The sequence below is a fragment of the Coregonus clupeaformis genome, chromosome 15 (assembly GCF_020615455.1).
Source record: "Coregonus clupeaformis isolate EN_2021a chromosome 15, ASM2061545v1, whole genome shotgun sequence".
NCBI lineage: Eukaryota > Metazoa > Chordata > Actinopteri > Salmoniformes > Salmonidae > Coregonus > Coregonus clupeaformis.
The window spans coordinates 44329003-44356998 of record NC_059206.1 but is presented as its reverse complement, the minus strand read 5'-3'; the positions used below and the strand labels follow the sequence as shown (position 1 = coordinate 44356998).

At 44.8% G+C, this 27996-nt stretch overlaps 1 protein-coding gene across 1 annotated transcript; it reads right to left on the bottom strand.

Annotated features, from left to right (window-relative positions):
• Positions 1-121: 121 nt before the first annotated feature.
• LOC121582354 (polypeptide N-acetylgalactosaminyltransferase 9) lies at positions 122-23554 on the bottom strand. Its single transcript, XM_041898087.1, has 10 exons — positions 22689-23554; positions 12307-12496; positions 12031-12197; positions 11666-11840; positions 8732-8929; positions 5984-6101; positions 4071-4256; positions 3734-3967; positions 2474-2641; positions 122-2362 (listed from the first exon to the last, which is right to left on the bottom strand). The coding sequence occupies exons 1-10, from the start codon at positions 22927-22929 to the stop codon at positions 2216-2218; spliced, it is 1824 nt and encodes a 607-aa protein (XP_041754021.1). The 5' UTR covers positions 22930-23554; the 3' UTR covers positions 122-2215.
• Positions 23555-27996: the final 4442 nt, after the last annotated feature.

Genomic DNA, 27996 nt, shown 5'->3' with positions numbered 1-27996 from the left:
CCTTCCTCCCTCTCCTCCTCCTCCCTCCCTCTCCTCCTCCTTCCTCCCTCTCCTCCTCCTTCCTCCCTCTCCTCCTCCTCCCTCCCTCTCCTCCTCCTTCCTCCCTCTCCTCCTTTTCATAAATGTTTTATATGCATGGGTCTACTACTTGACTATGAACATATCAATATTCATCCATTATGTTTCTGACTGAAATATATAGTTTCTGGAAAAACCTGTCACAGCAGGTTGTCGAGTGTAAAGCATAGCAGGGAACTGTGCTTGCTTTCATCATAGCGTAAAGATATCCACTACCAGTTTAATTTACATTTTATATTCCAGCGGTCTCCTCCTGTGAGGGATATTGAGGTCCATTCTGCATTCTGCCACCTACTTATCCTCTCTCCCTCTGAGCCAAACCCACTCTTTTATTACAGAGGGGAAGTGGAGTTAGGCCCGTATTTTCCGGCGTAGCATGATGAGGGAACAAGGAATTAGTCTTCAGTGCGAGGCAGTCTCTACGCAAGATTAAAACAAACACAGCTATCACCTTCTGCATCTCATGACACTCATGCATTTTTCATCAACATATCATCTTTGCTCTACCCCTGTTTAAAGGCATTGCAGAAAATACAAAGCATTTTAAACCTGTCTTGACCTTGAATTGCAAAAAATGTTGCACAGGTTGCACATGCTCTATTTCAGTATCTCAAATGTTGCAATAGTAGTGAATACTAAACAGCAGAAACTTGTCATGGCATAACCAGGTTCTACATAAGGAAAATTAGCAGGAGGGACCAGGTACAGTATCTTCAATGTCACACCTGAAACTGTGTTTATTTTCATAAATCAATGCATGGGTGTGGGTGCAGCTTAGTGTGGGATGTGTGCTTGCACTTGTGTCTCTATGGATGCCACTCCTACTGTAAACTCAAAATGGCTAGAGGTGACTGTCACAAGTGGAAGGGCATGGCCTATCCAGCGACCATTAAGAGCCCTTTCACAATCTCAGCCCCTCTACATTAAACTCAAGTGAGAAAAGCAATTACAACAGCACTCTGTTTGATTGAGCTCTCTGTCGATAACCTGTCAGTCACAATCGACCTTTCCATTTCTGACACCACTTTTACTCCCCTACATCACATCCAGACCTGTTCAGATGTGGACGCACAAGAGCAGCCCCTCTCATATAAAGAGATAAGACTTTGCCTTGTAGCACCATTCACTTAAATCAGTTAACTTTTTTAATGCAAAGTCTGGCCTGTATGTGCTGTATTTATACCGCTAGTACTTTCAGAGCTGTTGGTGATAGGTCTTGCTGGATGTAGGACTCAGGGACCAAGACTTTGATTAAACAGACCCCAATAGTGATTGGAAATCTTTGATATGAGAGCTCATGATTGAATCTCCTCTGGTGTGCAGATGGTGGAAAATGACAGTTGGAGTAATGAAACATCATCTGACATGACACATCTGATCATGCTGTGCTTGATCACAGAGATTACAGTTTACATGTTGTCTGAGTGAAACACTTACATATAATTAGAGAGCCTGGAGACTCAAGGTCAGCCCTTTGCATAAATATATGTGGAACCAGCTGTAGAGGTGAGAAACCAATACTTTTCATGATTAACAATAGTCAAACATTCAGCTCTAATACAAAATCACTCGTCAAGAAGGAACACAAATATGTCATAATGTTTAATGTCCTATTATCATTCTATCCAGATTGTTGTGTACAATTTGCGTTTTTCACTTTTTCCTCTATTGTCCATAAATGTGAGATAATTTAGGCCTCCAGAAGACAGACATATGATTGAAGGCAAATAATTGTGTTCAGGGATTATGGCGTGATATGAATGAAATCTGAAATCAGAAACAAAACACACTCAAAATGAACTGGTTTGTCAACATGTGCCTGTTCGCTTGTATTACCTCCTTTAGTATCGCAGACTGCAACTATCATTGTCATAGACAACCTCTGTAGCGGATATGGTACATCCTCTGGTTCTTCGTAGGGATATGTATCCTCCATACTTTGTGATGACTTGTTGTTAAGATGCTTTTGAAATTCCTTGACCTTTCCAGGAGCAGACAACAGAGTCTATAGCCTCAATCCAAAGGAACACAATCTTTGTGAAGAGGATAGTCCAAGTGCTACAGGGTAAGGGTTCCATGTCTTTTTTGTAGACATCAGCTGGCCTGTATATGGTGCACCTCCTTGTTGAGACTGCCCTCAGTGTCGTGGAGGTTTGAGCCAGTTCCTGATAGTCCACCTCTGACCAGAGCACCTCTGGACCACCAGCCGCAGGCCGAAGCTGGCCTCTTTAAACATCTCCACCTCCAAACAACGACCAGTGTCTCTGCTGATTATTGGGCCATTCTACAGAAGGAAGAGGAACAAGCTGTGGTTATAATTGCAGTATTAACAAGCAATACAGCTGTGGCAGGAGTCCTTTTTTCCCCCACAAGTCATTACATTTTGAGGTTTTACCTGACTGAAGTCCCAAAGCCTTTGTGATGAGTGTGATGCTCCATCACATATTTTTAGACTTGGCCTCCGCCCTCGTCCCTCGTCCACCAGACATTTGGTGTTGGGCAGGAATGTAGTGGAACCCAGGGGACCAAGCTGCAAAATCCCCTCTGAGGTGTAACGGGCCAGCTAAAAAAAAAACATAAATGCCAAGTAAACATCCAGTTCTGACAAAATATATGAAAGGTTACACACAAATACTTTCTATACATACACCCACATAGTCGTTGGACAATACAAAACTTGTTGAATACATCTATACACATAGGAATGGTACATGTTATTGTGTAATCATTGAGCTGTCTCATGAGAAAGATCTTTCTTGATACCTTGAGTACAAAAGGTCATAGTGCCTCTTGAGCTGAACAAGAGCTGTCAAACCAGTGCCTGCTCTTTCAACAGCTGAACTACAACTACCCAGTGGAAAGGCCATCTTGAAATGAAAGATGAGCTATGACCAAGTAAGCCTTCAATACAGCTCTATTGAACATTAGTCAAATCCCATGCAAGGCCCGTCCTTAGTTACTGTTGAAATGTCCAACAAACTTTTGCTGTGTAATTGGCTGAAATACTAATGACAATGTAGCCTTGATAGATACCACAGGGATATGTGCATGTATGTATGTTCCATGCTAATGAAAGCTAAATTGTTTATGAGCATAATGGACCATACAGATCCCTTAGGTGAGTACATTTGTTATAAATGAGACCCAGTGATCCTATCTGAAGAGTTAATTGTAATTTGACATTGTGAGCTTGATCTCTATTTCATTTCACACGCCAAAATGTAGCTTCAATCTAATGAATGTCACAAGTAAGGGCACAGATGATTACAAAATCTGGGGTTGAATTATTAATGGTGAACAACACTCAGGAAACTAGATGCCAGAGAGGATGTTGGAGCCCATCACAGGTGCTGCTGCACTATTCTGAGTAGAGGTAACCTTGTCAAATTGCCCTGTGCCAAGACAATTCATTTGGAATTCACTGAATTACCATGCTAAAGCAAGCTAAAGAAAAGCACAAACAACCACAGTAAGATGAACAATGGAAGGGCTTGAACGCAAAAGGGTAGGGATGCATTATATTTTGTGGACGTGGGCAGGGGCCAGAGCATATGGGATAGTTCTAAATGTTTTCCTGAACTAACATAAGAGCTTGTGTAAGAGGATTACATTTCTATGCATTCAAGCATATAAGGTTCTAAGAACTTTTCCTGACCTGAGATGTCATGCCATGACACGGGTAGAGAATCGCGCTGTTGTCATCATTAGGTCCTTGGTCTAAGCAATAGCCACTGGCCTTGCTGTTTCGCACCTCACCATAGGTGATGGTGTCATTGTACACTCGCATCTCTGGATACACATTCCGCAAGTACCACTGGAAACTGCGACATTGCAATTTCTTCCTCAAGGCGATTCTCTCAGAAACATCTCCAAAATCAACTCCAGGGTTCTGTTGAGTTAGAAAACAATTCAAAGCACCAAAACCAATGACCAGTTAAGACGCAATTGAGCTGTAGTATATTGTTCCCCTTAGGGAACTACACTAGACTCACATTGATAGGGATATTCCAGGCCATGTAGACGTGTGATTTGTAGTCATCCATCCACACCTCGGCTGCCCTCAAGGCATTGCGCTTTGCATAGTAATCAATGTCATCATTGTAGGGTTTCTTGATGCGTTCAATGTGTGCCACCCGAGCACACGGTAAGACCTCCATACTCCCCCCGCACTGCCATACCTGAGACATAACAGTTCAAGAAAGAGAAAGAAAGAAAGAAGCCTGACCACAATAGTAATATAGTATTGTATTCTAAAAAATAAATATTGTTGAGAGAGATGCTGCCGAGGCAATTTCCCAAAGGCACATGGAAAGCTGTTAACAACTTGCAATTGCCCAGTTTCTTTGATATTTTTCAGGCAAAGGGCCACTTCCTTGTGTGTATGATTATACTGTGCTGGTTGTGTTGCCAGAGTCATTTTTAGAGTACCTCTCCATACTCCAGTTTTGTGAGCACAGCACAGAGAGGTACCTCACAATAGTGTTGTAGGGTTAACAATAATATCATTTGGCTTAGATCTCTTTTGATACAATCATCTGTCTCTCATTGGGTTTCTGTTGTTGTGCTGGCTCCCTTTCCCACTGTCTCCATTACCTGGACCAAATGTTTTGTATTTTATTCCCCTCTGAGCGTAATAGGTGCAAACCTGGCCCCTTCTTCTCTTCCTGTCCCCACCCCTCTCTCTCTCCCTCTCTCTCTCTCTCCCTCCATCCGTCTCTATCCTGCTGTCTCCTCTCGTCTCCCGCACACCGCTGCTCAAGTCATAACGATCACGTCGGAAGTGTGAAATAAACCTGTGTGCCAGTGGGACGCTTGTAGGTGACTGCAGAGTTCTGGAACACATTCAGTTCTCACACTGGGACACAACTTCCACACCAATGTCACTGCAGATATTTGACAGTCTACAAACCAAAATATTCCTGTCTCCCAAAAACAATTAAACTATCTCAGTAATATTATTAGAACGTAAAGGAATTCAAATGGGTACAGGCTTTTGGGAAATAAATAATGCACAAATCACCTGACACAGACCATTTTTTGGTGCACTACAAGGGCATGTTTTGTTATTCAGCAGTATACCAGGTGGTGCGGTGCAGGATCACTTCAATCAATATTTATACCAACTGGTCTCCCTGTATGCTTAGAGCCTAATGATTCCTTAATGATCTCAGCAGAGCCAAATAAAACATGCTGGGAGAGAAATGTGTCAGAACAGCCCCATATGTTTCAATAACAAGCCATTGATGCCAAGTCACGAGTTATTGTAGGACCTATGTTAAATGATCCGATGGAATTTTCCATTCTGTTTGATAGTAAAACTGACCCTGTATATAGTATGCTTACTTTGTCGTGTTCTTCTTATTAATTATTGTTATTTATCCTGTGTTTTTGTTCTACCGTATGTTATTTTTAGTATTTCATTGTTATTGATTACTGCATTGTTGGGTTTAGAGCTGTCAAGAAAGGCATTTCACTGTACTTGTGCACGAGACATTAAAACTTGAAACTTAAAAACTTGTTTTGAATCATACTTCAGATAATGGCAGCCTATTCCTTTTTAAGACCCTGAAATCTATTTGGATCACTCAAATGATAATAGGGCCAAAATCAATAGAATAATTTGCTGCCGTTACATTCATTTTAAATCACACCCATATCCTTTTTACTGTGACAGAGCTTAATTGAACTTCATGCATCACTTACAGCACACCAACTCTTAAACTCTCCAGTCCCAATTACATAATGATTTCCTTGCTTTATAATCACATTGTAATGGCTAACACATAATGGACCACAGGGTGTGAATCTTACTTATCAGAAGTATAGCCTAAACGAATGGATTACTTTACACAACATACTCTATTCATCAGTTCTTAGTTTAAGCATGTACCACTTAGAAACGTACCCTTATGCCCAATTCAATGTTCTCTCCTCCATACACCTCCATGCCTGGGTCTAGAAGGCCAATCTCTCCAAAGTATTCTCTGTTCACCACAAAGGAGCAGCCAATCATGGCAGGGGTCCTGAACGGAGAAATAACAGATTAGTGCCTAGCAGCCTACCCAGTACAGAAGCGAGTTGGAACATCTTGTATATTTTAAGAACATGTTTTTCAAGCCCACGTTTTCTGTAAAAAAACATGCAGTGCCTATAGAAATTCTACACCCCCATTGGATTTCTTCACATTTGATTGTGTTACAAAGTGGGATTCAAATGGATTTAATTGTATTTTTTTGTCAACGATCGACACAAAATACTCTAATGTCAAAGTGGAAGATAAATTGTAAAAAAAAAAATACGATTAATGAAAAATAAAACACTAATATACTTTGATTAGATGAGTATTCAACCCCCTGAGTCAATACATGTTAGAAACACCTTTGGTAGTGAGTCTTCTTAGAACCAGTAAGTCTCATAAGAGCTTTGCACACCTGTATTGTGCAATATAGAAGAAGCCTCGTGAGATATCAGTCAGTCACATGCAGGAACCAATGTTAATAATGAATAATGAATAATGTAAATCATGCTTATATGACTTGTTTGTGTAGCAGTATATAAGGACTTAAAGGGAACGCCCTTTTCAGAGTTTTCATGAAGCTTGGATTGAGTTTGTGAACCTCTCCGGCCGTGATAATAAAGAGTGATTAATTTGATATTGACTTCAGGTGTCCCTGGTGTTGAATTTCCACCACACATGTTTTGGAATTCTGTATATTTGTATTATTCTTTTCACTCTGTCATTTAGGTCATTATTGTGGAGTCACTACAATGTTGTTGATACATCCTCCGTTTTCTCCCATCACAGTCATTGAACTCTGTAGCTGTTTTAAAATCACTAATGGCCTCATGGTGACATTCCTAATAGTGATGGGGGAAAAAATCTATACAGTTACATATCGGGATATTATGTCTGACGATACACTACATGACCAAGTGGTATGTGGACACCTGCTCGTCAAAACATCTCATTCCAAAATCATGGGCATTAATATGGAGTTGGTCCCCCCTTTGCTGCTATAACAGTCTCCACTCTTCTGGGAAGGCTTTTCACTAGATGTTGGAACATTGCTGCAGGGACTTGCTTCCATTCAGCCACAAAAGCCTTAGTGAGGTCGGTCACTGATGTTGGGCGATTAGTCCTGGCTCTCAGTCGGCGTTCCAATTCATCCCAAATGTGTTCTATGGGGTAGAGGTCAGAGCTCTGTGCAGGCCAGTCAAGATTTTCCACACCAATCTCGACAAACCATTTATGTATGGACCTTGCTTTGTGCATGGGGGCATTGTAATGCTGAAACAGGAAAGGGCCTTCCCCAAACTGTTGCCACAAAGTTGGAAGCACATAATCTTCTAGAATGTCATTGCATGCTGTAGCGTTAAGATTTCCCTTCACTGAAACTAAGGGGCCTAGCCCGAACCACGAAAAACAGCCGCAGACCATTATTCCTCCTCCACCAAACTTTACAGTTGGCACTATGCATTCGGGCAGGTAGCATTCGCCTGGCATCAGCCAAACCCAGATTTTGTCCGTCGGACTGCCAGATGGTGAAACGTGATTCATCACTCGAGAGAACGCGTTTCCACTGCTCTAGAGTACAATGGCGGCAAGCTTTACACCACTCCAGCCAACACTTTATATCATATCGTATCATTTTGACAATATCGCAATATAATTTTTGCGCTAGTTGGCTGTACCTGCACCAAAACTCCAGTATTTTTCCTTCATAGCTTGTTCTCCATCTTCTTTTTAAACAGGGAGCCAATTTGTTTTCAGCACTTTTATTTCCATAACTGTTCAAAACTAATTTTCTCATGGCTCTCTCTTGTACCTCTACATCAGCAGTATGTTTGAAATATCGAATCGCAAAAAAAATCACAGTATGAAATCACAATACATATAGAATCGTGAGAATCGCAAAACATATCATATCGGCACCTAAGTTTTGTGATAATATCGTGAGGTCCCTGGCAATTCCAGCCCTGATCCCTAAGCATTCCTTCCTGTGAACAACAGCTCAGTTCAGAAGGACGACTGCATCTTTGTGTCTGGATGCTTTAATACATCATCCACAGCATAATTATTAACTTGACCATGCTTAAAGATATATTCAATGTCTGATTTGTTATTGTTACCCATCTACCAATCACTGCCCTTCTTTATGTGGCTTTCGAAAAGCTTGTTGGTCTTTGTAGTTGAATCTGTGCTTGAAATTCAATACTTGACTGAGGGACGGACCTTACAGTTGTTGTATGTATGGGGGACAGAGGAAGGGGTAAGGTAGTCATTCAAAAATCATGTCAACCGCTATTATTTCACATTGAGCGAGTCCATTTAACTTATTATGTTATTTTACTTCTGAACTAATTTAGGCTTGCCTAAACAAAGTGGGTGAATACTTATTTAATTTGTATTAATTTTAAAAAATGTGTGGAATTTTCTTTTCACTTTGACATTATGGAGTAGTTTGTGTAGATCAATGACAAAAATTACAATTAAATATATTTCAATCCAACGTTGTAATGCAAGAAAATGTGAAAGAAGTTCAAGGGGGTGTAGACTTTCTATAGGCACTGTATTGCAGAGTATTGCATCAGAGAACTGCCAAAGCACCTGCCCCCAATAATGTCTGAGAGATATACTGTATTTTTCCCATACCTGATGGGGGCCGTCTCATCTCCTCTGTCCAGCCAGGCCTGAGGGGGAATGATGTACATACACCAAAGGCCCCAGTTGTAACCATGGGCTGCGTTAGCATACTGCTGCACCTCAAACGTGTTGTACTTGATGTTGTCGATCGACGGGAGAATAATACGTGTTCGATCTGCCCTGATTCTGGTTAGGATTGGTTCTGCCCTGTCAAAGGAGGAAAGGAAACACATTTTAGTCACATTTTTTATCCCTATAAATATTCTAAAGGAGTTTGAGATGTTTACTGGTAACTGTACACTGTTGTGTACATGCTGACATGATAGGAAAAGCATGAAAGTAAATCATGTTTCTGTCATCTCATCTGTTCCCAGTGGGAAAATGGGGTCACCACAGTCTGTTCAAGCATTTAATCATCATCATCAAAACATCCTGAATCCTTACTGCTAGCAGAGGAAGGTACAGTTCTCATATTTTTTCACGTCTGTTCCAGAGATCAAAACCAAATAAATAGTAATTTATGTAGCTAACAGTTCTCTGTATTACAACTGTAGTGAAACACTGTTCCACCTCAAAAAGCACAAGAAAGAGGATTTCGACACCCACGATCTCAGAATGTTCTGAATTCTATTTAGAAACAGATAAGATTAGCTTTTCTGTAACATTATTTTATTGAAATATAATTTGATCTCTGAGAAATTAAACTAATTGATTGCATCCAAATTGGCCATTTTAATTCATAGGATTCATATAATATTCAATAAATATAGTACCTAACATCTGATTTGGACCAAACTTTTTTAAACAATGAGTTAGACATGAGGAATCCACAGAAATGGTCAAAAGCCACCCATGGTTTTTCCGTGTAAAACTTGACTGATGCAATCAGATATAATTTCCATTGTGGACATAACTTTTGCAATATGAGTGCAGTTAAGGAGTCTACATTTCACAGCTGCAATATCATTTTAGAACAAATAGGGTTAACCTCTGAGAGAGAGTGTCACCTTGCCTGAATGAATTGCTCTTTCTAAAGTGGTGTGGTGAAGATGGATTGTGGTGACTACTGTACCTCCTTGTCTTTCCATTACTGAAAGAAAGGATTACCTCTGATATGCAAATAAAAGTGCTCTTCTGTCAGATGCACAAACACTCTCATCAGATCTCAGTGTAATGAATTCCAGGCTTAAAATAGTACAGTATGTAGCTAAATATTGGAGAACATACAGTGAGGGAAAAAAGTATTTGATCCCCTGCTGATTTTGTATGTTTGCCCACTGACAAAGACATGATCAGTCTATAATTTTAATGGTAGGTTTATTTGAACAGTGAGAGACAGAATAACAACAACAAAAATCCAGAAAAACGCATGTCAAAAATGTTATAAATTGATTTGCATTTTAATGAGGGAAATAAGTATTTGACCCCTCTTCAAAACATGACTTAGTACTTGGTGGCAAAACCCTTGTTGGCAATCACAGAGGTCAGACGTTTCTTGTAGTTGGCCACCAGGTTTGCACACATCTCAGGAGGGATTTTGTTCCACTCCTCTTTGCAGATCTTCTCCAAGTCATTAAGGTTTCGAGCCTGACGTTTGGCAACTCGAACCTTCAGCTCCCTCCACAGATTTCCTATGGGATTAAGGTCTAGAGACTGGCTAGGCCACTCCAGGACCTTAATGTGCTTCTTCTTGAGCCACTCCTTTGTTGCCTTGGCCGTGTGTTTTGGGTCATTGTCATGCTGGAATACCCATCCACGACCCATTTTCAATGCCCTGGCTGAGGGAAGGAGGTCCTCACCCAAGATTTGACAGTACATGGCCCCTTCCATCGTCCCTTTGATGCGGTGAAGTTGTCCTGTCCCCATAGCAGAAAAACACCCCCAAAGCATAATGTTTCTACCTCCATGTTTGACGGTGGGGATGGTGTTCTTGGTGTCATAGGCAGCATTCCTCCTCCTCCAAACACGGCGAGTTGAGTTGATGCCAAAGAGCTCGATTTTGGTCTCATCTGACCACAACACTTTCATCCAGTTCTCCTCTGAATCATTCAGATGTTCATTGGCAAACTTCAGACGGGCCTGTATATGTGCTTTATTGAGCAGGGGGACCTTGCGGGCGCTGCAGGATTTCAGTCCTTCACAGCGTAGTGTGTTACCAATTGTTTTCTTGGTGACTATGGTCCCAGCTGCCTTGAGATCATTGACAAGATCCTCCCGTGTAGTTCTGGGCTGATTCCTCACCGTTCTCATGATCATTGCAACTCCACGAGGTGAGAACTTGCATGGAGCCCCAGGCTGAGGGAGATTGACAGGTCTTTTGTGTTTCTTCCATTTGCGAATAATCGCACCAACTGTTGTCACCTTCTCACCAAGCTGCTTGGTGATGGTCTTGTAGCCCATTCCAGCCTTGTGTAGGTCTACAGTCTTGTCCATGACATCCTCAGAGAGCTCTTTGGTCTTGGCCATGGTGGAGAGGTTGGAATCCGATTGATTGATTGCTTCTGTGGACAGGTGTCTTTTATACAGGTAACAAACTGAGATTAGGAGCACTAGTGCTCCTTATCTCAGCTCGTTACCTGTATAAAAGACACCTGGGAGCCAGAAATCTTTCTGATTGAGAGGGGGTCAAACACTTATTTCCCTCATTAAAATGCAAATCAATTTATAACATTTTTGACATGCGTTTTTCTGGATTTTTGTTGTTGTTATTCTGTCTCTCACTGTTCAAATAAACCTACCATTAAAATTATAGACTGGTCATTTCTTTGTCAGTGGGCAAACGTACAAAATCAGCAGGGGATCAAATACTTTTTTCCCTCACTGTATACTGTATGGCACCTCAGTGTTGGGAGGAATCTGCATCTGATTGATGATAATGCATGAGACTATTTTAAACTCCTTTTCAAGTGTCAATCTAAGGGGAAATAAGAATCTGTTCCTCACCATGCTGTGTTGAACTCAACATGTGCGTCGAAGAAGCCAACAACTGGTGCAGTGGCAGCTTTCCAGCCAAGGATTCTGGCCCGTATAAGTCCCTCCCGTCTGCTATTCCTCACAATCTTCACTAGGCCTGGATACTGCTTATTCACATACTGATCCAGGTTCAGCTTTAGCTCCACTACAACAACAAAAATAATCAAGTGTTGGAGCTCAAACTAGAAAACCATAATTTCACGTCTCTCTCACTCTCTCTCTCTCTCTCTCTCTCGCTCGCTTTCTCTCCCTCTTACACACACACACACACACAAACACACACACACACACACACACGCACACACACACACACACTGTAAAAGCCCTTGTCTTACCACTGTCACTGTTGTCGTCCACCAGGATGATCTCCTTGAGGATGTGTGCAGGTGTGTGATTGACCAGGCTGTGGACTGACCGTAGGATCACTGACAAGGCCTCATTTACAAAGATGAACACCACTGTCATCTGAGGGAGGTCATCTGGGTAAGTCATCAGCTTGCACCTGTCAACACAATTTAGTGAAAAGCTGTCACATCAGTACCCTAAACTCATAATGCTTTATTATGTTACCTTCTGGTTTTCAAGCTGTGAGGGCAGGGTTTAGGACCTACTTTTTCGGCCTGTAGTCAGGAATGGATCTATCCAGTGGGATTTGATTGCTCAGCTGTGCGTTGTAGCCGTACTCTTCATACTTTCCCCCATCTGGGTCGCGGACAGGGTTTCTCAGAGTTGCAGGGGTCCTGGCCTGCCCCTGTTCCTGGCCCACTGGTCCCTCCAGTACCCCAACCGGCTTTCCCAGACCTGTGGAAAGTCAGAGGAAAATGTCAGACTCATTTTGTCGGAGGTGCCTCAGGATCACAAAAGCAAGCAAGCAGTTACACTTTTCATCTCAATCCGTCAATCATTTGAGCTGTCTCTATTCCCTCTAGAAAGTAAACAAAAGGTGAGCATCTAGATTAATAGGAGAGTTGGCAATTGAAGTATAGACAAGCGAAATAATTGACATGTCTACTGACTGCAGCACCTTGTTTGTGAAAGATAAGATGATGTTGGATGAAATTATAATAAGTCATCTTTATAAACTCCCAGTCTGACTGACAAACAGGATAGCCAGGTTTAAAGGAAACTGAAGGTTGTTGTTATTATTTACCTAGACTTTACTGGTAGGAAGAAATACACAAAAAGGGGACAGGATGATTGACTTGTAATGTGAGTAGAATGGCTTATACTGTCAATTACAGCAGGACCTGGCATCTTGCTAATCCAACTTCTGAATTAATTATGCATTTAAACACTGAATTATAAGTGGCATAGTCAAAACATTGGGAATGAGTTCAAGCAATTATTGTTTGAATAAATTGATTAAATTAGTGTCATGAGCACTCTCTCTCCCTGGTAGCAACATTTATTGCATTCAATTATCTTCCACTCTGCTCACCTCCCTCTCTCTACTCAGCCTAACTAGCTCCACCTGCCCTGCTCTGCTCTTGTTACCTGGCCAGCTGCACTGCATTTCCCACTCACCATCCTCACCTTGCCTCACTCTGTTCTAATTACTCTGCCAGCTGAACTGCATTTCCCCACTACCTCTCCCAGTATATCAAGCCCTGGTTTTCAGCCAAGCCCTGTCAGATCGTCTTCAAACCCGGACCAGTAACCTGCCTGTCTGCGCTCTGACTCCTGTTTGTGATACCGATCCTTTCTTGACTGCCTCCTTGTTCTACTGCCCCGTCTATCCCAACCTGCCTTCTGGACCTCGACTACTCTCCGATCTTCAGCCCCTCCGGTAACTCGTTTCTGCCTTCTGTCTCTCACCACGATATTTGCCCAGCCCTGATCTGTACTTCTGCCTGCCATTCATATTGCTGTTGTGTGTGTGTGTTCCCCCAGGTCTCCGACCACCAGATGAGCGTGCCCAGACGTTTCACCACCCTCAGCCCGATACGCCGCTCCATCACTGGGGAACACACACACTAAGCACTTGGACTGGACACCCCCGGACATTTGGTGACCCCCGAGCACAGGTACCCACAGGAGGACCCTGAAAGACCCCCTGACACCCCTGGGACTCCTCTTCCCGCCTGTAACCTTGAATAAAGAACTCTGAATTTGAACTTGCGCTCTTGGGTCCTCTTCTGTTCGTGACAGAACGATCTGACCATCATGGACCCAGCGCACTCCCCTGACCACGATGGAGGAAGAGCCAGAGAGGACTGCCCTACAGCGACTGGAACGCTCTGAGGGAGACATAAATCGGATGGCTGGCGACATCGCTTCCCTTCTCCAGCTATTCAACCAGCAGCAACAACAGTTCCAACTGCAGCAACAACAGCTAGCCCAAGCCCTGCAACTACTCTCAAGCCCGGCTACTCCACCTGCACCCCCCTGGTCCTTTTGTTCCTGTACCACCGATACTCCTTCATCCCTCCGCTGGAGGTCCCAATGCTGCAGGCCCGGCAGTGCTGCCACCAGATCCCCACGCTCCTGAACCAAGGATTGGGAACCCGAACGTTTTGATGGCAACCAGAAGCAAGTAAGACCATTCTTGAGCAGCTGCCGAATCCAGTTTGCACTACAGCCCAGGACTTTCTCAACAGAGGGAGCCAAGGTGGGGTATGTCATCACACATCTCACCGGTCGAGCTCGGTTGTGGGGAACGGCGAATTCGACCGGCAAACCCCAGCCTGTGCTTCCTTCAGTGCCTTTGAGGAGGAGATGTTAAAGGTCTTTGACCTAGGCTCGCCAACAGCCGAGCGTCACAAGCTCTGCTCACCATCCGTCAGGGCAATCGGACAGTGGCAGACTTCTCCATTGACTTTCGTACCCTGGCCAGTCAAAGCTCGTTTAACCCAGAGGCACTGGTGCAAGCCTTCCTCCATAGCCTGGCGGACTATATCAAGGACGAGCTTGTTTCCCATGACCCGCCCTCAACGCTTGATGCCGCCATTGACCTTGCCGTTCGCATTGACCGCCGTATACAGACCCGGAGGAGGGAGAAGGGCCGTCTCAGTCAACCTGCCATCCGTACTCGGGTCGATACCGCTTCTGTCCAGCCCCTGCCTGTCAAGTCCCATAGCCAACTCAATCAGCCTGAGCCCATGGAGATTGGCCGTGCCTCTCTGACTCCCGAGGAGCGTCGGGCGCCGTCTAAGCTCCAACCTTTGCCTCTACTGTGGTGGCGAGAATCACCGTGTCGCTACTTGTCCGGCAAAAGCCGCAGCTCACCAGGTGTAGGGGAGATCCGGGTGAGCTCAACAAGCCTTCAGTCTCCCTCCATCCGAAAGACCCTGCTTCATCTCCGCCTTCAGCTTTCTGACAAGACTCATACATTGGCCGCCCTTGTGGATTCCGGAGCCGAAGCAAACATCATGGACCCTGAGCTTGCACAGCAACTGGGCGTGAACCATCATCAACTGACACAACCCATTCCTGCACGAGCCCTGGATGGGCATCATCTTGGCACTGTCACTCATATCTCCGCCCCTGTGACAATCCTGCTGTCAGGAAACCACCAGGAGTCCATCCAGTTTCACCTCCTACACTCACCTGGCCAACCACTCATTCTTGGATACCCGTGGCTCCGTCAGCACAACCCCCACATCGACTGGGAGACAGGAACAGTCCGTGAGTGGGGAAGGAGTTGTCACCAGACCTGTTTAAGGGGGGCCACCCTGCCCGTTCACCGGGAAGGATCTAGCGCTACCTCCGACATATCCAATGTTCCGGCCTGTTACCACAGCCTGAAAGAGGTGTTCAACAAATCCAAGGCGACATCTCTACCCCCCACACAGACCCTATGACTGCGCGATTGATCTCCTGCCTGGCACAGCACCTCCCAAGGGTCGTCTGTATTCACTGTCAGCCCCGGAAAGAAAGGCCATGGAGGACTACATTAATGACTCTCTTGCCTCCGGGATAATTAGACCGTCGTCTTCCCCCGCAGGAGCCGGGATTCTTCTTTGTCGGCAAGAAGGACGGTTCTCTTCGTCCATGCATAGATTACCGGGGTCTGAACGACATCACGGTTAAGAATCGCTACCCACTGCCCTTACTTTCGTCTGCCTTCGAACTGCTGCAGGGAGCCACTGTATTCACTAAGCTGGACCTTCGCAATGCCTACCATCTGGTGCGGATGAGGGAGGGAGACGAATGGAAGACAGCGTTCAACACACCAACCGGCCACTATGAATATCTCGTCATGCCCTTCGGCCTCACCAATGCCCCAGCAGTTTTTCAAGCCCTAGTGAATGATATCCTCAGGGACATGCTAAATACGTTCGTATTTGTGTACCTTGACGATATTTTAATATTCTCAAAGACTCTGTCAGAACACACGCACCACGTCCGGTTGGTCCTGCGCCGCCTGCTGGAGAACTCTCTTTTCGTGAAGGCAGAGAAGTGCGAGTTCCATGCCAAGACCGTTTCATTCCTGGGGTATGTGGTGACCGAGGGCAGCATTCAGATGGATCTCACGAAGGTGTCGGCTGTCACTTCCTGGCCAGTTCCTGAGTCTCGGAAGAAGTTGCAACAGTTCCTGGGCTTTGCCAACTTTTATAGGAGATTCATCAGAAACTATAGCACAGTGGCTGCACCCCTCACGGCGCTAACCAGCACTAAACAACCGTACCAATGGACATCAGCTGCTGATAAGGCCTTCAATATCCTCAAGACATGTTTCACTTCTGCTCCCATCCTCCAGATGCCAGATGCAGCAAGGCAGTTTGTGGTGGAGGTAGATGCTTCGGACGTGGGAGTGGGTGCAGTGCTTTCTCAAAGAGCAGCTGAGGATGGCAAGATGCACCCCTGTGCCTTCTACTCCCGTCGGCTAACCCCTGCCGAATGCAACTACGACATTGGGAACCGCGAGCTGTTGGCTGTCAAGCTCGCCCTTGAAGAATGGCGGCACTGGTTAGAGGGGTCAAAGGAACCATTCGTAGTGTGGACAGACCACAAGAACCTGGAGTATATCCAAACAGCCAGGAGGCTGAACTCCCGTCAACAGCGGTGGTCTCTGTTCTTTACGCGCTTCAATTTCACGCTCTCCTACCGCCCGGGATCTCGCAACATCAAACCTGATGCTCTTTCCCGGATGTTTCAGAAGGACGAGACCACCGCCATGACAGCTCCCATTCTTCCCAGCCACTTGGTCGTAGCGGCCCTCACCTGGGAGATCGAGAAGCAGGTCATGGAGGCTCTTCGGGACCAGCCAGGTCCAAGCACCAGCGCCCCCAACCGTCTGTTTGTTCCAGCAAATCTCAGGTCACCTGTGATTCAGTGGGGGCACGAATCCCGTCTGGCCTGTCATCCCGGCATCACTCGCACCCTTCATCTGGTCCGCCAGCGGTTCTGGTGGCGGGGGATGAGACGGGATGTCCGAGAATTCATCCGAGCTTGTCCCACTTGTAACCGAAACAAGACTCCCAACCAGCCTCCTGCTGGGTTGCTGCAACCCCTACTCATACCCAAGAGGCCCTGGTCCCACGTTTCACTGGACTTTGTTACGGGCCTTCCGCCCTCTGACGGACACACAGTCATCCTTACCATTGTTGACCGCTTTAGTAAGATGACCCACTTCGTGCCCCTTCCCAAACTACCCTCTGCTAAAGAGACCTCCCAGGTGGTCCTGGAACATGTGTTTCGTATCCATGGCCTACCCCAGGATATAGTGTCAGACCGGGGCCCGCAATTCTCAGCAACCTTTTGGAAGGAGTTCTGTCATCTCCTTGGGGCCACCGCCAGCCTATCGTCTGGATTCCACCCGCAGTCAAACGGCCAGACTGAACGCATGAACCAGGAGCTGGAGAAGGCACTGAGGTGTGTGGCTTCCCAAAATCCCCGGGCCTGGGCTCAACACCTGCTCTGGGTGGAATATGCCCATAATTCACTCACCAGTTCCTCCACCGGGCTCTCCCCCTTTCAGTGTGTCTACGGGTATCAACCTCCACTGTTTGCCAGCCAGGAGGCGGATGCCACCTGTCCGTCTGCTCTTGCGTATGCCCGCCGCTGCCGCCGCACTCTGGGCCCAGGCTCGCACTGTGCTCCTGAAGTCTGGAACCAGCTACGCCGTCGGTGCCAACCGACGGAGGACCCAGCACCTACTTACCGGGTTGGTCAGAAGGTCTGGCTGTCTGCCCGGATCTGCCGCTGCGGGTTGTATCACGCAAGCTGGCCCCTCGCTTCATTGGTCCTTTTCCTGTGCAGAAAGTCATCAGTCCAACGGCGGTCCGACTTCAGTTGCCCGCTTCCATGCGGGTCCACCCCACCTTCCACGTCTCCAAGGTCAAGCCGGTCCATGAAAGTCCCCTGGTCCCTGCAGCTCCGGCGCCACCTCCTCCGCGCCTCGTAGATGGCGGTCCTGTCTTCACCGTCCGGCGGCTGCTCCGCTCTAGGCGAAGGGGTAGGGGTCTCCAGTACCTCGTTGATTGGGAGGGATATGGTCCAGAGGAGAGGACCTGGATCCCGGCCAGGAGGATAGTGGACCGGACCCTTATCACTGACTTCCACCGACTACATCCTGATCAGCCTGCAATCCGTAGGGGCCGTCCAAGAGGGGTTCCTAGCCGTCCGGCCCGCCCTGCTCCTGTCTCAGTGCCTGTCCTGTCTCCCGACCGTGACCCTCCAGCTCCTTCTGAGGATGAGGAGATTCACTCGGACCGCTCGGAGGAGTTCTGACCCGCCGCCTGCTCCCCTCCACCCTCCCGGCATGATGTTGTTCTTGGGACTTCTGGGGCCGTCCCTTGGAGGGGGGTCCTGTCATGAGCACTCTCTCTCCCTGGTAGCAACATTTATTGCATTCAATTATCTTCCACTCTGCTCACCTCCCTCTCTCTACTCAGCCTAACTAGCTCCACCTGCCCTGCTCTGCTCTTGTTACCTGGCCAGCTGCACTGCATTTCCCACTCACCATCCTCACCTTGCCTCACTCTGTTCTAATTACTCTGCCAGCTGAACTGCATTTCCCCACTACCTCTCCCAGTATATCAAGCCCTGGTTTTCAGCCAAGCCCTGTCAGATCGTCTTCAAACCCGGACCAGTAACCTGCCTGTCTGCGCTCTGACTCCTGTTTGTGATACCGATCCTTTCTTGACTGCCTCCTTGTTCTACTGCCCCGTCTATCCCAACCTGCCTTCTGGACCTCGACTACTCTCCGATCTTCAGCCCCTCCGGTAACTCGTTTCTGCCTTCTGTCTCTCACCAGCGATATTTGCCCAGCCCTGATCTGTACTTCTGCCTGCCATTCATATTGCTGTTGTGTGTGTGTGTTCCCCAGGTCTCCGACCACCAGATGAGCGTGCCCAGACGTTTCACCACCCTCAGCCCGATACGCCGCTCCATCACTGGGGAACACACACACTAAGCACTTGGACTGGACACCCCCGGACATTTGGTGACCCCCGGAGCACAGGTACCCACAGGAGGACCCTGAAAGACCCCTGACACCCCTGGGACTCCTCTTCCCGCCTGTAACCTTGAATAAAGAACTCTGAATTTGAACTTGCGCTCTTGGGTCCTCTTCTGTTCGTGACAATTAGCTTGTCCCTTGAGGGGGATTTTATAAAGCAAACGGATCAGACAAACACCACATTGGATAATGAAGATGAATCAGTAAATGTGATATAACAGTCAAACCTGCTGCAGAAATGTCCCCAACTGGCTTGAATTTCATCACTGAAACCTGATATATAAACCCAGGACCATGGGGTATAGAGATTTCTTATTGGGTGACTTTGTTATTAATAGATTTTAGACCTTGTTTTGTGCAGCAAAGAAGAGGTGATATTTCAGGATAACTAGTTTGTCCTCTACACTTGTTTGCAGCAAGGTTGAGACCCATCAATTAAGGCTGACAGCATCCATCCTCCTAAACTGCTTTGTGGTGGATTTCAATTGAGCTCCTCAAAGAGAATGTTGTTAACTATTTTAGGTGCTAAAAAGAGGGGCAATGGACATTACCCTTCTCATGGAGAGCTACTGGATGTGCAGGCTTTTGTTCCAGACAGTCCTCTAAAACCAATCTGATTCAGCACCTTATTAGTGTCTCTCCAGTTAGAGCGTTGGCCACCCCTACGTGAAAATGCTGTTAATTGACTACAGCACAGCGTTCAACACCATAGTGCCCTCCAAGCTCATCACTAAGCTAAGGACCCTGGGACTGAACACATCCATCTGCAACTGGATCCTGGACTTCCTGAGGGTAGGCAACAACACATCCGCCACACTGACCCTCAACACGGGGCCCCTCAGGGGTGCGTGCTCAGTCCCCTCCTGTACTCCCTGTTCACCCACGACTGCGTGGCAACGCACGACTCCAACAGCATCATGAAGTGTGCCGATGACACGACGGTGGTAGGCCTGATCACCGACGACGATGAGACAGCATATAGGGAAGAGGTCAGAGACCTGGCAGTGTAGTGCCGGGACAACAACCTCTCCCTCAACGTGAGTAAGACAAAGGAGCTGATCGTGGACTACAGGAAAAGGACGGGGCTGTAGTGGAGCGGGTTGAGAGCTTCAAGTTCCTTGGTGTCGACATCACCAACAAACTATCATGGTCCAAACACACCAAGACAGTTGTGAAGAGGGCACGACAAAGCCTATTCCCCCTCAGGAGACTGAAAAGATTTGGCATGGGTCCTCAGATCCTCAAAAAGTAATACGGCTGCACCATCGAGAGCATCCTGACTGGTTGCATCACCGGCTGGTATGGCAACTGCTCGGCCTCTGACCGCAAGGCACTGCAGAGGGTAGTGCGTATGGCCCAGTACATCACTGGGGCCAAGCTTCCTGCCATCCAGGACTTCTATACAAGGCGATGTCAGAGGAAGGCCCTAAAAATTGTCAAAGACTCCAGCCACCCTAGTCATAGACTGTTCTCTCTGCTACTGCACGGCAAGCGGTACCGGAGCGCCAAGTCTAGGTCCAAAAGGCTTCTTAACAGCTTCTACCCCCAAGCCATAAGACTGCTGAACAGTTAATCAAATGGCTACCCGGACTATTTGCATTTTTATTTTATTTTATCTTTATTTAACCAGGTAGGCCAGTTGAGAACAAGTTCTCATTTACAACTGCGACCTGGCCAAGATAAAGCAAAGCAAAGCAGTCCCGAGCCGACTAGATGAAAAATCTGTCGATGTGCCCTTGAGCAAGGCACTTAACCCTAATTGCTCCTGTAAGTCGCTCTGGATAAGAGCGTCTGCTAAATGACTAAAATCTAAACCTAAAATCAGTGCGATAAAAACAACAACAACACAGAGTTACACATGGGATAAACAAAACATACAGTCAATAACACAATAGAAAATCTATATACAGTGTGTGCAAATGTAGTAAGTTATGGAGGTAAGGCAATAGTTAGTGAGGGAGATAAGAGTCTCCAGCTTCAGAGATTTGTGCAGTTCGTTCCAGTCATTAGCAGCAGAGAACTGGAAGGAATGGCGGCCAAAGTAGGTGTTGGCTTTGGGGATGACCAGTGAGATATACCTGCTGGAGCGCATACTACAGGTGGGTGTTGCTATGGTGACCAATGAGCTAAGATAAGGCGGGGATTTGCCTAGCAGAGATTTATAGATGACCTGGAGCCAGTGGGTTTGGCGACGAATATGTAGTGAGGGCCAGCCAACGAGCCCCTTATTTTATTCGTATGTATTCTTTTTTGTTTGTTGCACTTGCCGATATACACTCACTGGACTCTAACCACACACACACACATACTACACTGACACTCCAGCACACAAACATACACACGGACTAACACACACACAAAACACAAACACATATGCATATTGATGCTACACACACATACATTCACATTACTTCACACTCTTCACATACTCTGCTGCTACTCTCTGTTTATTATCTATGCATAGTCACTTTACCCCTACCTACATGTACATATTACCTCAATTACCTCGACTAACCCGTACCCCTGCACATTGACTCGGTACCGGTACCCCTTGTATATAGCCCCGTTATTGTTTTTTTATTGTGTTACTATTTTTTCCTTTGGTTTATTTAGCTAATTTTTCTTACTTACTTTTTTAAAATTCTGCATTGATGGTTAAGGGCTCGTAAGGAAGCATTTCACGGTAAAGTCTACTACACCTGTTGTATTCGGTGCATGTGACAAATACAATTTTATTTGATCTAGTTAAAAAAAAACATGTATGGCCAATCACACCTTGTGTATACAGTAATACTGTTAATTATCTAGAATGTTATTTTATACAAAACATAAAGTATAACTCTCCATATGGATTAGACCAGGGATCATCAACTAGATTCAGCCGCAGACCGATTTCTTTCTTGAGTGGATGGTCAGGGGGCCAGAACATAATTACAAATCATTTGTAGACTGCAAATTGACCGCAAGAAGCCCAAACAGATATAATATTTCACTAAAACATAATCATTTCAAACCTTGCTTACATTTGTATAAGATCTCTGTATTATGCGTGGGAATATTTTGAAACATATTTCCAAAATTCAAATCACTTGGAGCTGATTTGCTGGTGTTTTTACAGTCTTATTGTCCCAAAAATTAAATAAAACAAATACAAAGAATCTGCTCAGAATACTTGTGGGGCTAAATAAAATCACAGAGGGCCAAATTCAGCCTGAAGGCCGCCAGTTGGGGAACCCTGGATTAGACTTTTATAATGCCAGTCTTTTAGAGAAAAACAGAGCACTTTGTCTGGGTTATTTCAGAATTATTTAAAAGCAGATTAGACATTTGGGCTGAAAGTGATGCTGTGAGTGGGACTATAATGGATGAGGTGGATGTGGGCCAGGTTGATCAGTTATTCCAATATCAGATAATGACAATACCCATGGGTTGTACAACAGCTGAGATGTGGCAAATCCAAGAGACACTGTAAAATGCATGATTAACTCAGTAGGGGCACTATAAAAGTAATTCATAAAGCCCTGATGTGGGGTGAAATAAAGTTGCACCAAGCTGACTTGATGTTCATGATCACATGGATCAACAATTTACCGTTCAATTGATGGTAGACTACATCCTCAAGATGCTCAAGCCTCTGAAGAATAGTTTGCTTCTCCACAAAGTTAGTGACTTTCCCATTTCTACGGTTGGATCTTTGCTCAGTGGTCCTGCCGTTCTTCATGAGTTCCTCTGAGCGATCCTGAATTCTGCAGTAAACCGAGAACAGTATAATGCCCACGAACATGCAGATGTTTAAAGTCAACAAAGTTTTTATCCGCCGTGCCCCAGCCATGAAACAGAAGGGAAACCGACAGCATCTACCAGTGATAGAAAAACATGCACAATCCAAGTTTGGTGACCAATCTTTGTTTATGTGTTTATCCTTATAGCCACCTCAGTGCTCCCGCGCAGAAAATGAGATATCCTGTCAGCAGCGCCACTATCGCCGCAGGGATTATAGTAGGCAAGAAGACTGTCTATAAAAACAATATGCCAATGTAGAATCACAATTCCATTCCATTGCACAGGTTATCCTCTCCAAATTGGTTCAAGAGAGAAGAGATTTTAGGGCGAATTTCTGCCCCCCAACCAACTGCTTACACTGCCACATTGTTAGAATGACAGAATCTCTCGCTCAATTGAGCAAAAGTAGGGCTTGTTTTCCACTTGCCAGTAGTAGGCTCAAATCGATGGCAAAAGAAGCGAGTAGGCTAATATCCCATCTGGTTTCCCTCAGTCACCCCTCTTGATGATTTAAAAAAATCATGAAAAAAAATACGAAGGAGTTACTGATGAGACATGAATGTAATCCTTACTCGCATTTTCTCTTGCTCGCTTGATGAAGACTGTTTTAGCAGGCTGACAAAAGGGCCAAGGTATGTCCGATAAGAGCACCGATACTCACTGCTTCTGTACAGAGATAAACGCATCCTTGTTACTGGTCTCTCTCTCTCTCTCTCTCTCTCTCTCTCTCTCTCTCTCTCCCTCCATCTCTCTGTCTCCATCTCTCTGTCTCTCTCTCTCGCTCTCAATTCAATTCAATTCAATTTAAGGGCTTTATTGGCATGGGAAACGTATGTTAACATTGCCAAAGCAAGTCTCTCTCTCTGTTGTACTGGCTGTGATGCTTAGAAGCCACGTTCTCGTGAATAGCCCTATTACAGTCAGTGTTCAAAGCTGATCAATAGTTGTTTTAATAGTTTTAATCAGTTGAGGTAACAATTGTTTTAATAGTTTTAATCAGTTGAGGTAACAATTGTTTTAATCTGGTACAATTTGTCACCAATTACTTTCAGCAGCTCTGACTTTATATAAATTGCCAATTGTATTTAAATGTTTATTCATCTGTAATCTATTGTGAACCTATCTGTAATCTTCTAAACCTATTTTCCCTTATTGAATAAGCAAGGTCATTTGCAATTAGGAACATCTTTGTTTTTTGCTTTACAATATACAGTATGCCTCCTTAAATGGCATATTATATCACGCCAGCTCAAAGCCCATGTCAAACCAAGAACATGACTAGCCTACTTCCATCACCAAGAAACCAAGCCACCAAGGTCAGTCAAGGATGTGTGATGTGCTTTCTAGGAAACACCATGAATAAAGCCAGGAAGTTACACAATATCATTCTGTGGAGTTTTGCTGATGTGCTTTTTGCTGTACAGGTATTTCCCAGAGCACCCCACATAAAGCAGGCGGGTGCTGAATGTGCGTTACTATAATTACACAATCCAACCCGGAGGCCCAAACTGTTCCTCAGGGCAACGGTCAACAGTCTAGACCAGGGGAGGAGGGGTCTGTGGGGCCTCAAATCATACAGAATAAATAAAGCTTGTCCCAAAATCTCCAAAGATAATAAACATCTATGGAGAGAAAATAAATATCCCCTCCCCACATAATCATTATCACATGATGTGTAAAATTGCATAATGCCTTACATAATAAAGAAATATCAGCAAGAACTAAATTATATTGCAGTAATAAAGGACTGAAGCCAGCTCCTGTTAAATAATGCTACAGTAGCATTATGCATCGAAGAAGCTGCACCATAAGCTAAAAACAGTAAAGAATAAAGACGTGCATATTTTCCAGGGCCCAATGGCAATACTTCTATTTAATTGACCAAAATGATCCAAGAACTGTCATGGTCTGAGCACAGTCATTTAATATTTTCAATCTGAGGACACTGGGACTAAACACCTCCCTCTGTAACTGGATCCTGGACAGGGCCGCACCCAGATGGTAAGGGTAGGTAACAACACGTCTGCCATGCTGATCCTCAACACAGAGGCCCCTCAGTGGTGCGTGCTCAGTCCCCTCCTGTACTCCCTGTTCACCCATGACTGCATGGCCAGGCACGACAACATCGTTAAGTTTGCTGACTACACAACAGTGGTAGGCCTGATCACAACAACGATGAGACAGCCTATAGGGAGGAGGTCAGAGACCTGGCCGTGTGGTGCCAGGATAAAAACCTCTCCCTTAACATGACCAAGACAAAGGAGATGATTGTGGACTACAGGTAAAAGAGGACCGATCACGGCCCCGTTCTCATCGACGGATCTGTTGTGGAGCAGGTTGAGAGCTTCAAGTTCCTTGGTGTCCACATCACCAACAAACTATCATGGTCCAAACACACCAAGACAGTTGTGAAGAGGGCACGACAAAGCCTATTCCCCCTCAGGAGACTGAAAAGATTTGGCATGGGTCCTCAGATCCTCAAAAAGTTCTACAGCTGCACCATCGAGAGCATCCTGACTGGTTGCATCACTGCCTGGTATGGCAACTGCTCGGCCTCTGACCGCAATGCACTACAGAGGGTAGTGTGTACATCACTGGGGCCAAGCTTCCTGCCATCCAGGACCTCTATACAAGGCGGTGTCAGAGGAAGGCCCTAAAAATTGTCAAAGACTCCAGCCACCCTAGTCATAGACTGTTCTCTCTGCTACTGCACGGCAAGCGGTACCGGAGCGCCAAGTCTAGGTCCAAAAGGCTTCTTAACAGCTTCTACCCACAAGCCATAAGACTCCTGAACAGCTAATCAAATGGCTACCCGGACTATTTGCATTGTCCCCCCCCTTTTATGCTGCCGCTACTTTCTGTTTATTATCTATGCATAGTCACTTTAACTCTACCTACATGTACATATTACATCTATTACCTCAACTAACCTGTGCCCCCGCACATTGACTCTGTACCGGTACCCCCTGTATATAGTATTTTTTACTTAACACTTATTTTTCTTAAAACTGCATTGTTGGTTAAGGGCTTGTAAGTAAGCATTTCACTGTAAGGTCTACACATTTACCTGTTGCATTCAGCGCATGTGACAAATACAATTTGATTTGATTTGATTTGATATGTGGATCTGGTAAATCCCTTATTTGCATCTAACAACATTAGCAAACGGTTATTTGCTTGGTGAAATTGATAATGCCGACAAACCAAATCATCCATAGAGAATATTAATGTACAGCTTTACAACCATCAGCATAAACCTGACTTTATAATATATTTTGTATGCTGGGTAAAAACTGCTGAGAGCAGCTTAATGTTTCTAGCAAAAGTTGATTTGTGACCAAAGCAGTATTTCTTTTCAGCAAAGTGAGAGGAATGAAAAAGTCTGCACAGAACAGAAATGCCAACTAATAATATTTTCTTACTTGATCATGCGTTAAAGGGCACAGGACAATAGGCTAAATCAGGGATCATCAACTACATTCAGCCGTGGGACAATTTTTTCTTGAGTGGATGGTCAGGGGACCGGGACATAATTGATCCGAGTTTTGTAATTTTGTATTGTACGTTTGCTTAGCTATTATGTCTACCATACAGGGACATTGAAAAGATTCAGTATCATTGTTAGCTAAAGATGACAAGATTATTTTAACGAGAGCGTTTCTGTCAGGTATTTCAATGTGCACACAGAGAAAGATTTATACAGTTGAATGTGGAACCTGTGGATAAACCATTCATCCCATAGTAAAAGGTACAATGTAAAGGCTAGAGAACTGGATCCAACAGCACAATGAGTGACTTAGAATCATAGAGATAGATAGAGGACTCATCTTTACATGTGTGCCATTATAGGGTCTGTGACAGCATGGGCAGAGCCATTGAGGCTACAACCCATAGGAATCCCCACCCAATTGACAACTTTGACTTCTTTAAAATGGGGGGACCATGGTGGAAGTCCTCAATGGCGCTGCCATTGCTAAAATAGCATTTTGGCCACTAGAGGCCGCTATCATTCTCTGTGCTTGTGATAGAGCTGTGCTGCCCTCTACTGACAGGCATGTTTCTGGTTTCTCAAGGGGTTTTCAAAGAGCCAGGCATTACACCAGCAGAGGGCAGTGTAACACAAAATTAAATGGCTGTGGTGACTGCCTGGGCCCATCTAGTATTGAATAACATTGAAGAATTGCGTTACACATTACTGGTTATTCTTGCAAATTTGCCCTGTGATCTCTCAGATCTGTGCGTGACTGAAATGACAGTGTATATTTAGTATTTTTAGTATTTTATTCAGATCCCCATTAGCTGTTGCTGAAGCAGCAGCTACTCTTCCTGGGGTGCACACAAAACATAAAACATGACATAATACAGAAGAACATCAATACACAAGCAGTGCTCAAGGACTGAATAACACACATTTAAAATAAAACAATAGAACAACAAAAAAAGGTCCTAGTTACACACAGTACTGACAGTTACCCACACATCAGTACATAAGGGTATTTCTATAAACTAGGGTACCAGTGAGGATTTCCTACACTGGACAACTTGGTACAGCTGTTGATGTCATTGATATTAATCTGCCATTTTTTTCTTCATGTCATTACATTAAGATATAAAGGGGGATCATAGCTATAATTCAATCAAATTCACAAGTTGATTTAAAACCTATGTTTAACCCTTTATTATGGTTGGTGTCTTGGTGGATTTATCCAAAATCGTGTGACATAAAACATTAATTTTCTGCCCTTGCATTTATGGCAGTGTAAGTTGTCGTTATATCATATATTAAGCATTAATCAGTTAAATTAGACATTGAACTTGAACCCTGTAATAATCCTGGATCTAGCTGTCGGACAGTTTTTTGTATAGAGATCTCAGAAATGCAGTGTAACTACGTAACATTTCGTGTCTCCTTATGTTACGGGGTGAAAACAGTTTTCATGGGCACACAAATCCAAAATAATATATGTATTGCAAAATGTAATGCTTCTAACCTTACCTTGATACTGAAAACCTAAATCGATACTGACATTTGGTGTCCAGCTGATCAGTTACACCTTGATATTTTCACACATCATCATCTGATTCAGGAAGGAATTTTCCGAATGACAGTCAAGTG

Coding starts and splice junctions, on each gene's coding strand:
- LOC121582354 (XM_041898087.1), bottom strand. CDS start 22,929: ATGGCTGGGGCACGGCGGATAAAAACTTTGTTGACTTTAAACATCTGC. Junction 4,257..5,983: donor ACATTGAATTGGGCATAAGG/GTACGTTTCTAA, acceptor GTTATGTCTCAG/GTATGGCAGTGCGGGGGGAG. Junction 2,642..3,733: donor GTCATGGCATGACATCTCAG/GTCAGGAAAAGT, acceptor TTTTTTTTTTAG/CTGGCCCGTTACACCTCAGA.